General features: G+C 43.3%; 1 protein-coding gene across 1 annotated transcript in view; it reads left to right on the top strand.

Annotated features, from left to right (window-relative positions):
* The window catches only part of WDR27 (WD repeat domain 27), a 501,316-nt gene that overhangs the window by 261,375 nt on the left and 224,585 nt on the right, over nucleotides 1–15,356 (top strand). The window contains exon 20 of the mRNA XM_063443196.1: nucleotides 3,736–3,838. Within this exon, the coding sequence (XP_063299266.1) occupies nucleotides 3,736–3,838 (103 nt within the window). The remainder of the gene's footprint in view (nucleotides 1–3,735; nucleotides 3,839–15,356) is intronic.

Below are 15,356 nucleotides of genomic sequence, written 5' to 3'. Positions count from 1 at the left end.
TTAACCTCCCACGGAACGAGGTGGCCGAGTTGAAGGGGCGTTTTAGCTTTGATTGGCGACGTGACTCGTTGGCCTACTTAGGAATAAACTTGACAAAGTCCCTTCAGACCATTCAGAAAGAGAACCACCACCCGACACTGCACAAAATAAAAAAGACGCTAGAGAAATGGACGGACCTGGAAGTGTCCTGGCTGGGGCACATAAACACCTTGAAAATGATGGTGTTGCCCCTAATTCTCTACCTATTCCGTACACTCCCCATAGCCCTGCCGAACAAACTCATATCCCTGTTTCAATCCACGATAAACGCACATGTTTGGAAACGAAAACCACCTAGGGTGGCACAACGCAACATGGGTCTCCCATATGACACGGGAGGACTGGGTCTCCCGGACGTGAGAGGTTATTACAGGGCCACAACACTAGCCCAAAGTATACGGTTATTACAGCCAACAAGCACCTGCTCCCAGCCACTGTGGCTGGCATTAGAGAACGCTTGTTTACGTCCATACGACTTGACTCACTCCCTGTGGACACACGTAAATCGCACGGCTACAGCCATTCCCAAACTACAATGCACGCAATTCCAACTGAGATCCTGGGTATCCTGGGGCAAGTATATAATAGGGACCGTACCACTACTCATGTCCGCGCCAGTGGAAGCACTGGGGGCCCTGTCGGCCGATCTGTCTCTAAAGCAGTGGGTCGATAAAGGCATAATCAAGGTGGGCGACTTATGTATAGGACCAGAAATCAAACCGTTCCCCACTCTCCAACAACAATACTCACTGCAGATGAGAGACATATTCTTATACCGGTGGGTAAAAAGCGCCCTTTTAACGAAATTGAACGAGGAGCAGAACTTCCCCTGGGTGTAACACGGCCACAACAACTTTTGTCATCTAAGTGTACAAAACCACTAGCCCTCTGCTATGGAACTATCCTGCTAGGCCCGGCAACTCATAAATTATCTTACATGTCTCAGTGGGAGGAGGAGTTAGGAGTCACGATCCCATTAGCTCAGTGGCATGAGGCAATACGCAACACTAAACGCGCATCGAGGAGCCTGTCGCTCTGGGAGGCTTATTGCAAAATAATGATGCGGTGGTACTTGGTGCCCCACAGGCTGTCGCGCATCTTTGCGGATGCTTCTGAGCGATATTGGAGATGCGAGGAAGGCAAGGGCACGATGTTACCTGTATTCTGGGACTGCCCAATCCTGGGAGAGTATTGGGAAAAAATAGGGGCACTGATAGCTGACGTAACACAATGCAAAGTCCCTTGGGGCGCCAAGGGGTACCTGCTACACATCGCCCCAGAGATAATGCATCATGGTAACCGTACAGTGGTGCTTAATATTCTTACAGTGGCGAAAATTACTATAGAGCTTCACTGGAAGAGTAAAACAGTACCAACAGTGGAGAGCATATGTCAAATTGCTAGACACGATTAGCTCCTATGAACGAATAGCAAGCAGAGTACAGGGCAATGAACCCAAATATGTGCGAGAGTGGGACTGCTGGTCCGAGAGGATGGAAAACGCTGGCCAAACAGATAGGGAGGCCCCTGGCACCTAGAAACCTAGTGGGAATACCGCTCATGACATTCTGGACGTTCACTAATAATTTTAACAACGATTCTTAACTGTAGTGGAAAGCGAGAGTTGAGACGGCCTACCTCACAAAACATATACAATTACATACTTATACAATTACCGAACGACCAAGAATGCACTGGACTACAGCCCAAGGGCTGCAAACCCTACAAATGAAAGACGAAGGGGCGATATGATGAACCAAATATGACCCCCACCTCCCCCTCCTTCCCCCCCCCCTTTTTATTTTTCTCCCTTTATGTTCTCCCTGTTTACCCCACCCACCCCAGGAGACGACCTGTTAGTCACGGAGTCCACGCAGGGGGATCATACCCGCAGGTCACAACCGGCTGTGGCAGATGACAGGCGAGGGTGAGGTTAACCTCTTAACCATGACAACAACAAGACATACCCGCAACCTCCCGATACATACTTAACCACAGCGACAACCAAATATTATATACCAATATGGAAGACGTAAATAACTGTGGCGTACTAGTGGTTCAGGCTTATATTAGAGTGGAGCAAAGCCATCACGTAGGGTACAAAAGCAGATATGATCAACACTATATTGAGACAACGACTGTGACTGAAAAAGGTTAAGCCAATATTAACGCATGAGAGCTATGGTACACAGTGATCCTTGCTTGTAGCTGCTCACCATCTCATTCATGCAATGGGATGTGATTTCCATGTTGTGGATACAGCAATGTTTGTATATGTACCCCCACCACCACCTGCGCATGGAAATCCCCTCATTAATCTCCCTTTTTCCTTTCTGTACCCTATTGTCGTGATTTACTCTTCGGCCGAAGAGAAAAAACAAATAAAAACAGATATTGAAAGAAAAAAAAATCGTAGTTTATTTATGAAACAGAAGCTACAATATATTACATTTTGGATTTTTCAGACATACTTGTCTTGTTGACGTCTATCACCTCTATTTACTAGTCGTGTAAGCGTAAATCAGCACTTTCAGCATATGAACATAAATATTTCATATATATATGCACAACATATGTAGTTGCAAAATACAATCTGGCATAAGCCGCATAATACATGTGAAACAGCAAATCGTTTTTTTTTGCAGTCTTAACACCTAGCTACTTTCTTTTACTACCTGCATATTGTATCGCCCTTAATCTACTGCACAGAGAATGAAGGAAGGAGACACTTTTTGTACTTACCTTGGTTGATACGTTTTTCTACCATTTTGTTATTTAAACATGTAAGAGAGCCAATCAGCGCTGACCTCGTACATTATGTTATGTCTATTCTGCAGCACGGAAAGGACCTATTTCCCTATAATAACTAATCTTACTGTCGTTCAAGTGACTTTTGTATTTGTATATGAACCGCAGGATTTACACCTCATCCCAATGTCAAATAGTAAATTTCTGGCTCTGTGGTTTTCTCTGGGCTGCTTATCTTCACATGGAATATGTTTTAAACACATGCTCCTGCTGAATTACACTGTATAGTGAATAGCAAAAAGGTATAACTTTTCCATAATGACAGTTGTATTCCAACAACGCTCACTAGTAAATCGGCTAGTACTTTTCAAAACTATATTACAAGCCAGTTGCATAAAACTTGAATTCAATTTTAAATGTGTTCTGTATTTGTATTTTATAGGTGTAATTGTAGTTCATTAATAATCTGGTTCATAAATAGTTTGATAAAAAAAAAGGGGAATTGGGGCACACTCAGAACATGCATCTCTCAGCAGTGTTGCTGCCGTAAAGACCAAGATTTATACAAAATAAAGATTAAGGAACAGGGCACACAAAGATATAGATTTTAATTTTACAAGGCTACTTAAAATCACCTATCTCAGCAAACAAATATAGGGGTTCAGTTCCATCATATGGCCACATTGTGTCACTATTTCACAGTACCCCAATATTGGTGGGACTTAAACTAATTTTACCATGGTAGGCAAACATTGTAGTGCTAAATGAACTAAAGTGTATTTCATTAATCTGTTGCAAGAGCATTGTGAATATATATCATGTAAAATGAATGTGATTCTATTTTTGTGTGTGCCTTGTCCCTAATCTGTATTTTGAAAATAATTTAAAGACATATTTCATAAAATATGGTTGCTGTTTCTGTGTTCATTATTTTTTTTTCCCTTACAGGTGTGTCCGACGATTTGAAGGTCATGTTAATCGTTGTCAACCTTGTGGGATTGCTATAAGCTCTTGTGGTCGCTTCATTGCATCTGGATCTGAAGATAGATTTGTAAGTTTACTGTTTTGTAAGACATGGTAAACACCATTCAACTGCCTCATTGTTGTTTTTGTGTGCAAAATTTTATTTTGTTGTGGGGAAATATAGAGGAAGAGACTTTAAAGGGACACTTCACTGCCCAAATACAACATGTATAAAAATCATTGTTTAGTATATATACACCAAATGAAAACTTGCATGCATTTAATTATGCAGTTTTTTCACTGGGGATATATCTAAAAAGAGCTTGCAAAAAACATGCCATTATCTTGTCTGCTGCCTTTGCAAGCCCAACCCTTCTTCCTCAGCCAAGACTTTCTGTGGCTGTCCAATCACCGACTTCCCAGTGCAGCTCATTAAGAAGTCTTTGCAAGGCAGTTGCTCTGGATAATTGCCTGGCTCTTGAGTTGAGCTCCACTGAGCTAAACAACCAGGAAGTAACAAGACCTGTTGTCTGCTTGTATGCCAGCGGGGTGTAACCAGGTTAATTTATAAAAGTGAAAATTTCTATTGAAGATGCACTTTTTGCAAAACAAAAAAATAGAACATACTCTTCACACATAAAGCACTTCAACAAGCTAAAGCCACTTACCTGATCTGTAGGCTGCCCCCATCCATGCCTTACTTACCTAATCTGTAGGCTGTCTCTGCAGGCTGGGAGTTGCTGGCTGCATGTGCTGCTCCCCTGCGGATTGTCAGGAGAGAGAAGCAGGGATAAGATGTAACTTCCTATCTCTGCCTCTCTCCATACACAGCACCACCTACTGGCCGGCACCGGTATTACAGTGTATTATCAATCTCAAAAGAAAAATACCGGCACAAGCTAAAAATATCCAGGGGGTGCAAGCGCCCCCCCTTGCCCCACCCTGTGGACGCCCATGTCCCCAGATGTTGTAGAACTGCAACTCCCATGATGCTTTGCATGCCTTTGGAATGACAAAGCATCATAGAAGCTGTAGTTGTAAAATATCAGGGGATCCACCTTTTGGGCACCCTTGGTCTAAACCATTAGTAGGATCTCATACTTCTCTCTCTATTGACCAGGATTCTGAATATAGTGGAGTATTTTCAAATGTGTGTGCGAAAAGGAAACCTAATATAGCAATCTCTCACAGAACATGTGCCGTATTGAAGAATTATCTTTTCTTCTGTTAATATTTCTGTTTATGGATGCAACGGTTACATTGTTCTTTATCAACACAGAAGTCGCAACACAAATATATCACCTGTAGTACAATGTCCTGACCCCTTGCTCACGGTGCCTAGAGGGATATTGGCTGTACCTCACTGATGATACCTTACAAGGTTGAAACGATTGTCTAGGGTTGCCTTATCTCTTGTGCAGAGGGAACTTGCTGGCATTTCGAATATGGACTTACCCTACGGATGGGACCATTCTGATATGTTTCAGATATGTTCTCTCTGTAATGGCTAAAACCAGCTTGAGATCTGAGCGGGGACCCATTGAAGGGCAGGCTAATTGAGATGTCCGTTCTCACCTCTCTTGCTACTTTTTTTTCTCACTTGTAGTACAATGATTCTCCACCTATATAGTTAGGATCCCAAACGTCATATGTAGTATTGATTTGACAATTTATTCTCCAGATGGATATCTAGCTCACATGTCTCATTCTTCACTGTGATATATGACTAACACTTAAAAAAAAATGAAGGGTGGCTTAAAGGATCACTATAGGCACCCAGACCACTTCAGCTTAATGAAGTGGTCTGGGTGCCAGGTCCCTCTAGGGTTAACCCTGCGTACTGTAAACATAGCAGTTTCAGATAAACTGCTATGTTTACATATGGGTTAATCCAGCCTCTAGTGGCTGTCTCATTGACAGCTGCTAGAGGCGCTTCTGCGCTTCTCACTGTGTAAATCACAGTGAGAAGACACCAGCTTCCATAGGAAAGTATTGGGAATGCGCGCGCGGCTCTTGACGTGCATGCACATTCAGCTGATGACGTCCAATGGAGGAGGAGAGTCCACAGCGCCGAGGGAGCATGGTGCTGAAGAAAGGTAAGTGTTTAAACCCTTCCACGAAGTTTAGCCCGGCGGGAGTGGGGCCATGAGGGTGGGGGCACCCTCAGGGCACTATAGTGCCAGGAAAACGAGTTTGTTTTCCTGGCACTATAGTGGTCCTTTAACCCCTTAAGGACATGTGTGACACGTAATGATTCCCTCTTATTCCAGAAGTTTGGTCCTTAAGGGGTTAACTAGACAATTTTCTTCTTGCACCAGGGAAAGCAATACTGCTGCAATAAACAACTTAAAGTAGACAGTTACATGTTGCCTCATGAATAGCATGGCTTTTCCTGACAACAGGAACCTAATAAAATGACATGACACAGGAGTTATGAAACACCCCACCCCAGTGTCAGTGTAGTGGATGCAGAGTGTATGTCAGTTTAGTGAATGCAGAGTGTATGTCAGTGTAGTGAATGCAGAGTGTGTGTCAATGTAGTGGATGCAGAGTGTGTGTCAGTGTAGTGAATGCAGAGTGTGTGTCAGTGTAGTGAATGCAGAGTGTGTGTCAGTGTAGTGGATACAGAGTGTGTGTCAGTGTAGTGGATACAGAGTGTGTGTCAGTGTAGTGGATGCAGAGTGTGTGTCAGTGTAGTGGATGCAGAGTGTGTGTCAGTGTAGTGGATGCAGAGTGTGTGTCAGTGTAGTGGATGCAGAGTGTGTGTCAGTGCAGTGGATGCAGAGTGTGTGTCAGTGCAGTGGATGCAGAGTGTGTGTCAGTGTAGTGGATGAAGAGTGTGTGTCAGTGTAGTGGATGAAGAGTGTGTGTCAGTGTAGTGGATGCAGAGTGTGTGTCAGTGTAGTGGATGCAGAGTGTGTGTCAGTGTAGTGGATGCAGAGTGCGTGTCAGTGTAGTGGATGCAGAGTGTGTGTCAGTGTAGTGGATGCAGAGTGTGTGTCAGTGTAGTGGATGCAGAGTGTGTGTCAGTGTAATGAATGCAGTGTGTGTGTCAGTGTAGCAGAGTGTGTGTCAGTGTAGTTAATGCAGAGTGTGTGTCAGTGTAGTTAATGCAGAGTGTGTGTCAGTGTAGTGAATGCAGAGTGTGTGTGTGTGTTTACTAGTTTATGCATGTAATGTAATGAAAGATATTACCCCTCCCTGTTTCTTACCTGGTTCAGGGAGGGGGAAAGATTCCATCCCTGGTGGTCCTGTGGCATGGTGGGGCCCAGTATTTGCAGAGGGGGCCCAGCGGACTGCAGGAGCACCTTACAGATCTTCCCTCTCTCTAACTCCCGCCAGACGTGGTGTGCACGCTGTGCGGAGCATTGCCATGGTAACCTGTGGCAACACTCTAACGGGTGCACATCGCGCGGGAGTTAGAGAGAGGGAAGATCTGTAAAGTGCTCCTGCAGTCCGCTGGGCCCCCTCTGCAAATACAGAGAGCGGGGGGGGGAGGGGGGGAGGAGGGGGAGGGCTGCGGCTGCACATATATATATATATATCGGTCATCGCTTTATATACGTGCAGAGAGTAATTGTGGGGCCCTGGACTGCCATAGCAGTCGGGGGCCCCCCAGGACCGCTGGGCCTGTGACAACTGTCATGGTTGTCACCCCTTGATGGTGGCCCTGCTGGTGACTATAGTGTCCCTTTAAATATTTTGCAAATGCAAAATCAATCCAGTTCAGTCCAAGCACAGCAGTGGGCACACATTGCAAATAAGGAGGAAAATTAGAAAAAAAATATTTGTTCTCTTCTAGGTATGATTTACTGGTCACCATAGAGAAAGAGCTTATAACAAAAATTGCCAGGGCACTGAGAAGGCCAGTTGCAGAAAGAGGTGTGGAGTTCCACCTTTAATTTAATTGGAAGTGACAATTCCCCTTCAATTTAGGTTTAAACATAATACAGCACCCATTTTTAAACAACATGTGTTTACTTTAGCTAGATCATTCCAAACTAATCATATTGATTTTTTTTTTTCGATTAGATAACTACAATAATAGATCAAGGTGCTATAGTAGACATTGCTTACCTAGATTTCAGTAAGGCTTTTGACACTGTTGCACATAGAAGGCTTACCAATATACTGCAATCTTTAAGTTTTGATTCCAATATTGTTGAATGGGTAAGGCAGTGGCTGAGTGACAGGCAACAGAGGATTGTAGTTAATGGAGTATATTCGAAACATGGGCTTGTCACCAGTGGGGTACCTCAGGGATCTGCACTTGGACCCTTGCTCTTTAATATTTTTATTAGTGATATTTCAGAAGGTCTTGATGGTAAAGTATGTCTTTTTGTTGATGATACTAAGATTTGCAACAGCGTTGATGTTCCAGGAGGTATAAGTCAAATGGCTAATGATTTAGGTAAACTAGCAAAATAGTCAGAGCTATGGCAACTTACTTTTAATGTGGATAAGTGCAAGATAATGCATCTTGGCATCTTGGGAGTAAAATCCCAAGTGCAGAGTATAGAATATTTGTTACAGTCCTAACCACAACATCTGAGCTGAGAAAAGGGATTTAAGGGTAATTATTTCAGAGGACTTAATGATAGGCAGACAATGCAATAGAGCAGCAGGAAATGCTAGCAGAATGCTTGGTTGTATAGGGAGAGGTGCTCATGCCATTGTACAGAGCACTGGTGAGACCTCACTTTGTGTATTGTATGCAGTACTGGAGACTTATTTCCAGAAGGATATTGATACTTTGGAGAGAGTTATGAGTAAGGCTACTAAACCTGTTCATGGATTACAGGGTGATTTAAGGATTCAAGCCATTAAAGTTAGAGCACACTTTTACTGCTCTTTACTTGTGAGTTTGCTAGATTCACTTATATTAACTAAAATATATGCCACAGAGTTACACTATATATTTTCTCCTTTTGTTTTTTATGTGTTATGCTCCACCATATCCTTTTGGGAGAATATTTTGTTTTAAATTCTTTATTTTATTTTATTTTATTGTGCAATAGGGAAGACAAGCCCTCCACTACCACAACAGCAATTATCGGCATACTTATGAACAGGTATAAACATATGTTTGGCATAGGTATCGAAAGCACATTTTTTATATAGGAGAGAAGAGTAAGTATAAGAAAATACAGTTGTGATGTCAGCAATTAATCCAGTCATGTCTAGATCCCCTAGAGGTCAGTGAGTGCCATTTCATGGGAGTGAAGTAGACATGTATAGTGGAATACTGTTATATTGGGAAGACATATGAGATAGGCATGTTGAATATCAGTATTAGAAAGTTCACGTTAGACTTTTATAAAGCAACTGTCTGGTATTTCCCTTGCCAGAGAGGAGGGGTGCGCCATTGGTTTATGCTAGTCCCCAGCAGGTGGTCAACCCTCACCTGATGCCACATGACTGGTAACAGGTGAGGGTGGGGGGCGGGAGAGGGGGGTATGCCTGTGTAGATATGGCCAGATAAGTCCCTGATTGTGGGTGCTGTACGTCATGACGTGGAGCGATATGCACATGAGCCTGTCTTGGGTGCGTGTTGGTCAGGTCGGAGAGGCCTATACTATCGTGCGTGCTAAGAGAAAACAACATGAGGAATCAACAAAGAAATTATAAGTAAACAAAGCTAAAATTTGTAAAGGAACAAAGCTGAACATTATCATCTTGGAGCTACTTCTTGGAGATTGCGATCTTGGCAGTCTCTGGAAACTTCAGAGAATCCTCTCTGGGTTGTTACCCTTCAGGTCACCTCACCACCACGTGGTAAGCGCCTGGGTGCACAGGTAGTGAATTCGACCACTGTGGCATGGTCTGGAGAGCTTTGTCCCATCTGTGAGCGGGGTCAAACTCAGGACGGCTGTGCATAGGTGTGAGTTCAGCTCAGAGTAGCTCCAGACTCGGTATGTCATTCCTTGATGCGTGAATGAAAGCAGGTTTGGGGTCCCCCATTTATATTGGATGCTCTTTTTCCAGAGCTGTTGTAAGAGCGTTTGCAGGATCTTGCGCCACTCTATGGTGCTTCTGGTCAGGTCCGGGAAGAGGGATAGTGTGGCACCCTCAAATGGTAGAGACATTTTCCCCCAAGCAGCCGCCAGCAGGAAAGCCTTGTCTCGGAGAGTCTGGAAGAGGAGTATCACGTCTGTGTGTGCTGTAGCCATCACCGGTTTCGGCAGTCTGAACATGCCATCTAGTTCCACCGCTATCGCCTGTTTCCTGTTTGGGTGGTAGGAGGTTGGCCAGTAGGCGTCTGATGAAGTGCAGCAAGTCTGACAGGCCTATAGAGTCCTGGATGCCTCAGATCTTTAAGTTATGTCGCCTTCTCTGATCTTCCAGAGTGTAGATCCGTTCATTGGTGGCCTGTTGCTGTTTCTGCACTGCGTCCAGTGTTCGTTCCCAGGAGGTTATCCTGGAGTCGTGGATGCTAGATGAGGCTTCCAGCAGCGTGATCCTGGATGTGACGCCCTTTATCGCTTTTTTAACGTAGGTCATGTTGGCTGCGATGTTGGCTCTAAGTTCCGCCAGCATGCTTTTTAATATGGGAGCTTTGACCGGTTCTTCCTTAGTGGCTTGTGGAGGTTTTGGCTTACCAAGTCTATGACCCCTCTCCCAAGTCTATGGATAGAATCCTCGAGGAGAATGAGTAACAGTCTTCTCCCGTCGCCATCTTGTCCCATGCAACCTTTTGGGAGAACCTTAGCAGTTCGCTGATATCACGGTTGATAGGGTCTTTGTCTGCGTTTTTTTTTTTTTTGCTTCCGACCCATGGTTATCTCCTGTACCGAGTGAGGGTATTCGTAGCTGTGTAGCTTTCCAATTTTTGCCCTAAAATCGAGATTTTAGCGATAATAGGTAGAGAGCTCGGAAGAGTGTCTGCTCTGCTCCAGTCCCTTTGGGAGAATATTTTGAAGTTCCAATTTTTCCAATTTTAACACTTTTTAAATAAGTGTTTATTATATATATCACTCAGTGCACTTTTATTCATTGCACAATATTTTAACTCATATTTTATTATATATGGCACTTTTTTCAGCACTTTATAGTGCACTAGTAATTGCACTGTGTTGCACTTTATATATACACTGTATAGTATTTTAAGGGTACAGCGCACTTTTTTTTTATCTTAGACTGTGGCTACATCCGCATTTGTGTCCTTTGTGTGAGAATAAACAATTAACCATTTTCCTTTGAGCTCACTAGCAAGATAATTGTGTCAGTGGAATATTTTTTATTTGTTTCATTACATTTTCCATATCCTAGCTAGAGCAACACTTTCAAAATGAGTCCTGAAGGTGCAGTCTTAAATGTAGTGTTTTACCTGTGCTGTTCCAGTGTGGATACTGACAAAACCTGAAATGCTCTGGAGAAGTTAGATTTTGAAATTCACAGGTCAGCATTTTCTGAGACAATCTAACCACCATGTCTGGCCCCAATAATCATAACATTGACAAATGTTCTCATATCATCAATCTTTCAAAGTCTGTTTGGTCAAATAACATGCAAACCTTTTCACACGTGCATATATTTTTCTATTGAATGTATTGGACATAAAAATACATATTGGCAATACCTTAGTAATGAAGTTATGATAGGCCAAACGTTTGTCTGGACTGGCATAGATGACTTATGTAGCATTTTCATTATGGAGCTATTTCCCCTATAGCAATATAATTTAGCTAAAACTCATTTTAAGATATTAATGATTGGGATCTACCAGTAGAACAATCTATTAAGCTTTAGATTTTTCTTAACAAGTGACTCTATTGTCTAACACTTTTGTTAGACAATACTTTTTCTTTCATACGTTTTTTCATGATGTCGGACCATCCTCTGAAGTTTTGGAAATTAGCAACATACATTGTAAAGTTGAGAAGAATAAAAATGGCAGTCCATCAAGTTCAAAGTTCCTAATATATTATCGCTATTAAATTATGTATAATACTGACATGCATTTAGCTATCAAGCAAAACGTTGAAATTATCTTCAAAATAATGTGAGCTAATGTTACAGTTCAACTGGGTTTACTTTCAACAGTGATTTATAGTTATAGAGATACCGTATAATTGAATTAGAAAGAGGATCAAAGTCAGGCTAGGGCATATAAAATATAATATTAGATTAAAAAATATTTGACCCAAATCTTTCAAGAAAAAAAAATGCATATTTCTAAGTAGACGGTTATTTGATTCTGATTTTAGAGAAAATTAATACCATAACATTCTATTTTAAACACAAAAATGATTGATTTTGAATTTTAACAAAACAAATTACAGCAGTCTGTAATTTAACTAAAGAATGAAATGGACAGTGGGCACAGTGAGATTAGAGATACATTTAGTGAATGTTGTCTAATAATTAAAAGCAGAATATTATATGTGAGCTTCAGCTGAAATATATCAAGAAAAGCAAGCAAAGTAAAAGTCCAGAATATACTCCAGCTCTCCCAAACGTAGGGATGCTGGGTGTCTGTCATTGTATATGTGTGTCTGTCAGTGAGTGTGTATCTGTTAGTAATTGTCTGTCAGTGAGTGTATGTGTGTGTGTGTGTGTCTGTCGGTCTGTGGATGTGTGTGTATGTCAGTGAATGTGTGTCTCTCAGCGTGTGTGTGGCTGTCAGTGAGTGTGTAACCTTGATAGGAAGGGGTGGGGCAAATTTAGACTAGGGGGGTGCCCACGTTTAGTCATAATATTAAGAAATGACCTATTCAAATATACAATATAGATGTATATGCAAAAAAAAGCAAACTGAGTATAAACATTAAACCCACCAATATTACCATTGGTACATTGACAAAGAGAGTGAAAAAACATGGCCACTGACTTGATGCCTTTTTCAAGTGAATCTTAATCTGACTCTACACAGCCAGCCATATTTATACCCATTACACATGTTAGGTAATGTTACATTTAAAATGAAGGGGTCCTCAAGCATAATCGTGTGCACACTTCCTGCCTTTGCGTGTGATGTGGGCGTACAACATTGTAGCGGTTCCCCCGTTGAGTGGAGGGGTTTCCACCGCCAGAGGGCATGCTTCTCCCGAGTGTGCATTCCAAGTAGTCATCCAAGTAGAGGAGCTCTTACAAGAGCTAGTGTGATAGCTTTCCCCCCAATAAGAGACAAGACTCTAGATTGAGGATAAAGTAAGATCTGAATTTTAATGGAGGCACACTGCCTTTTATGCAGGGCACAGGGACACAAAGTGAACAACCAATAAACAGTGTTTTACATTGAGACACTCCAATACAGATTAAACAATCCCTCCCCTCTGCTTGGGAGATAATTGAGTTAATTTACTGTATCAACTCAATTATATCCAAACGAAAAAGACAAGTTTTTACACATTTTTTTAAAAACACCACAAAAACATATGGGAATCTCATAAAACACATCCCCTGATAGCCCCAATCTGGGAGAACAACATACTGAAAAATCACCCAGATCGGTTCAGGGGTTCAAAAGGTAGCTGGGAGTCTCTTTTTGACCGACCACACACATGGTTTCATGCCCAAAATAGTTCCAGAGAATTAGGCTGTGCGGCCAATCTATTTTGAACCGTCAAAGTACGTTCAAATAGTCGAACGGGGTTGTTTGTACACATAGGCATTGAGTGTAGTTGGTTCGGTAGATTGTGTCTACCAAACGGCGCTTCATTCATGCAATTACAGTCGAACATAACAGGGAGTGGAAGTCCCAGCGGTGTTCGTGCCGTTGAGTGTCCGATTTTAGTTCCATACACTCGATGACAAAACACCGCTGGCCGCATTCGTATCCCAAGATGGCCACCGCCACGTGTTCGCTGACCACCCAGTCGACCGCTTAGAATGTTAGGGCGTTCGTGGTTTGTTAGAGGTGTTAAGAAGGTCAATGAGGTAAACAAGCGCCACGCTCCAGGATTGGGTGGTCGGTCGTTCTGTAGATCTTTTGGTATTCGAACGGCCAATGATAAAATAACACAGATTGTATTCCCTTTTAACGGTTAGATGAACAGAATGTCTAAACTTTAAAATTCAAGGACAGAGGGTCTGTCACAATGCTCCCTCCTTGTGGAACACTCTGGCAGACCCAGTTTGACCTTTTTCGGATCAACTGGAGGATGTCCGGACTTCTGGTTATGCACTGATTTCTGTCTGTTGGGACAACCCATCAGCGTTGCCATTTAGCTTACCGGGGCGGTACTGGATGGTGAAATTATAGGGTTGAAGAGCTAAGCTCCATCTCAGTAATCGCCCATTGTCTCCTTTGACCCGGTTAAGCCACACAAATGTATTGTGGTCCGTTATTAACGTGAATTCTTCCCGTATAAGTAGGGGGTGAGTGTTTTTTTCAGGGCCCACACCAAAGCCAAGCACTCTTTTTCCACTTTCGCATAGCTCACTTCCCGAGGTAGTAACATTCAACTGATGTATCCGACAGGGTGCTCTCCTCCATCCACTCCAACTTGGCTTAAGACTGCCCCCAGTCCGAACATGGAAGCGTCTGTGTGGACCATAAAGCGTTTGTTAGGGACTGGGACATCTTTTAAAGCTTTAAAGGCAGTTTCTCAGACGGGAGACCACAGGACTTGTCGGGGTAAATAATTTTTCGTAAGGTCAGTCAAAGGTTTGTCCCTAGAAAGGCCAGGACTTGGGTCTTGGTACGGGGCATGGGCCAGTTAGCGACCGCTTCCACCTTGGCTGGCTCTGGTCGCTGCTTTCCACACCCTACCCGGGTACCAAATATTGGACTTCTGCCATGCCTAGATGATATTTGTCTTGTTTCAGGGTCAAGCCAGCAGCCTGAATCTGATCCAGTACTGTCCCTACATGCCTCAAGTGCTCCTCCCAGGACTCGCTTTAGATCGCAATGTTGTCCAGGTACGCACAGGCGAAATCCTGGAAGCCACCAAGCGTTGAAAAGTGGCTGGGGCGTTTTTCATCCGGAATGGCATGACTCTAAAATGGTACAAGCCAAACGGGGTGACAAAGGCCGACTTTGGGATAGCTTCCTTGGCAAGGGGAATCTGCCAATATCCCTTGTTGAGGTCAATGGTGTTCAGATACCTTCCCCTGGCGATGCAATCTAATATCTCATCTACTCTAGGCATCGGGTAGGCATCATTCACTGTATTGTCATTTAACCGCTGATAGTCCACGCAGAGCCGGGTGGTCCCATCTTTCTTTGGTACCAGGACTACTGGGGACGCCCAGGGACTAGCGGAGGGTTCAATGACTCCTAGCCTTAACATCTCTTGTATCTCCCCCCTCATCCCCTCTCTGACGGCTTCGGGGATACAGTAGGGAGGTTGTCTAAGTGGTTCTTGCCCAGGGGTTTCTACCCTATGGGTGGCCAGTGAGGTGAAACCTGGTTCCTGCAAGAACATTTGGTGCTTACTTGCTATTAGCTGGCGTACTTGCTCCCTCTCTGAGGGCGTTAATCGGTCCCCTAGTTTTATCTGACTGAGGGGGTTAGACTGTGAATCCTTTTCCAATAGATCGGGTAAGGGTAGGCTGTCAGGATCGTGTGTGGCTGGGGCGCATACAGCAGCTATATCTTCCTGCCTTTCTTGGTTCTCTTTCAACATGTTGACATGGAAGGATGGCAATTACATAGGTGGTAT

This window comes from Pelobates fuscus, chromosome 2, assembly GCF_036172605.1.
Source record: "Pelobates fuscus isolate aPelFus1 chromosome 2, aPelFus1.pri, whole genome shotgun sequence".
NCBI classification, from domain to species: domain Eukaryota; kingdom Metazoa; phylum Chordata; class Amphibia; order Anura; family Pelobatidae; genus Pelobates; species Pelobates fuscus.
Note: the sequence above shows the minus strand (reverse complement) of the source record. Positions and strands in the feature narration are given on the sequence as shown.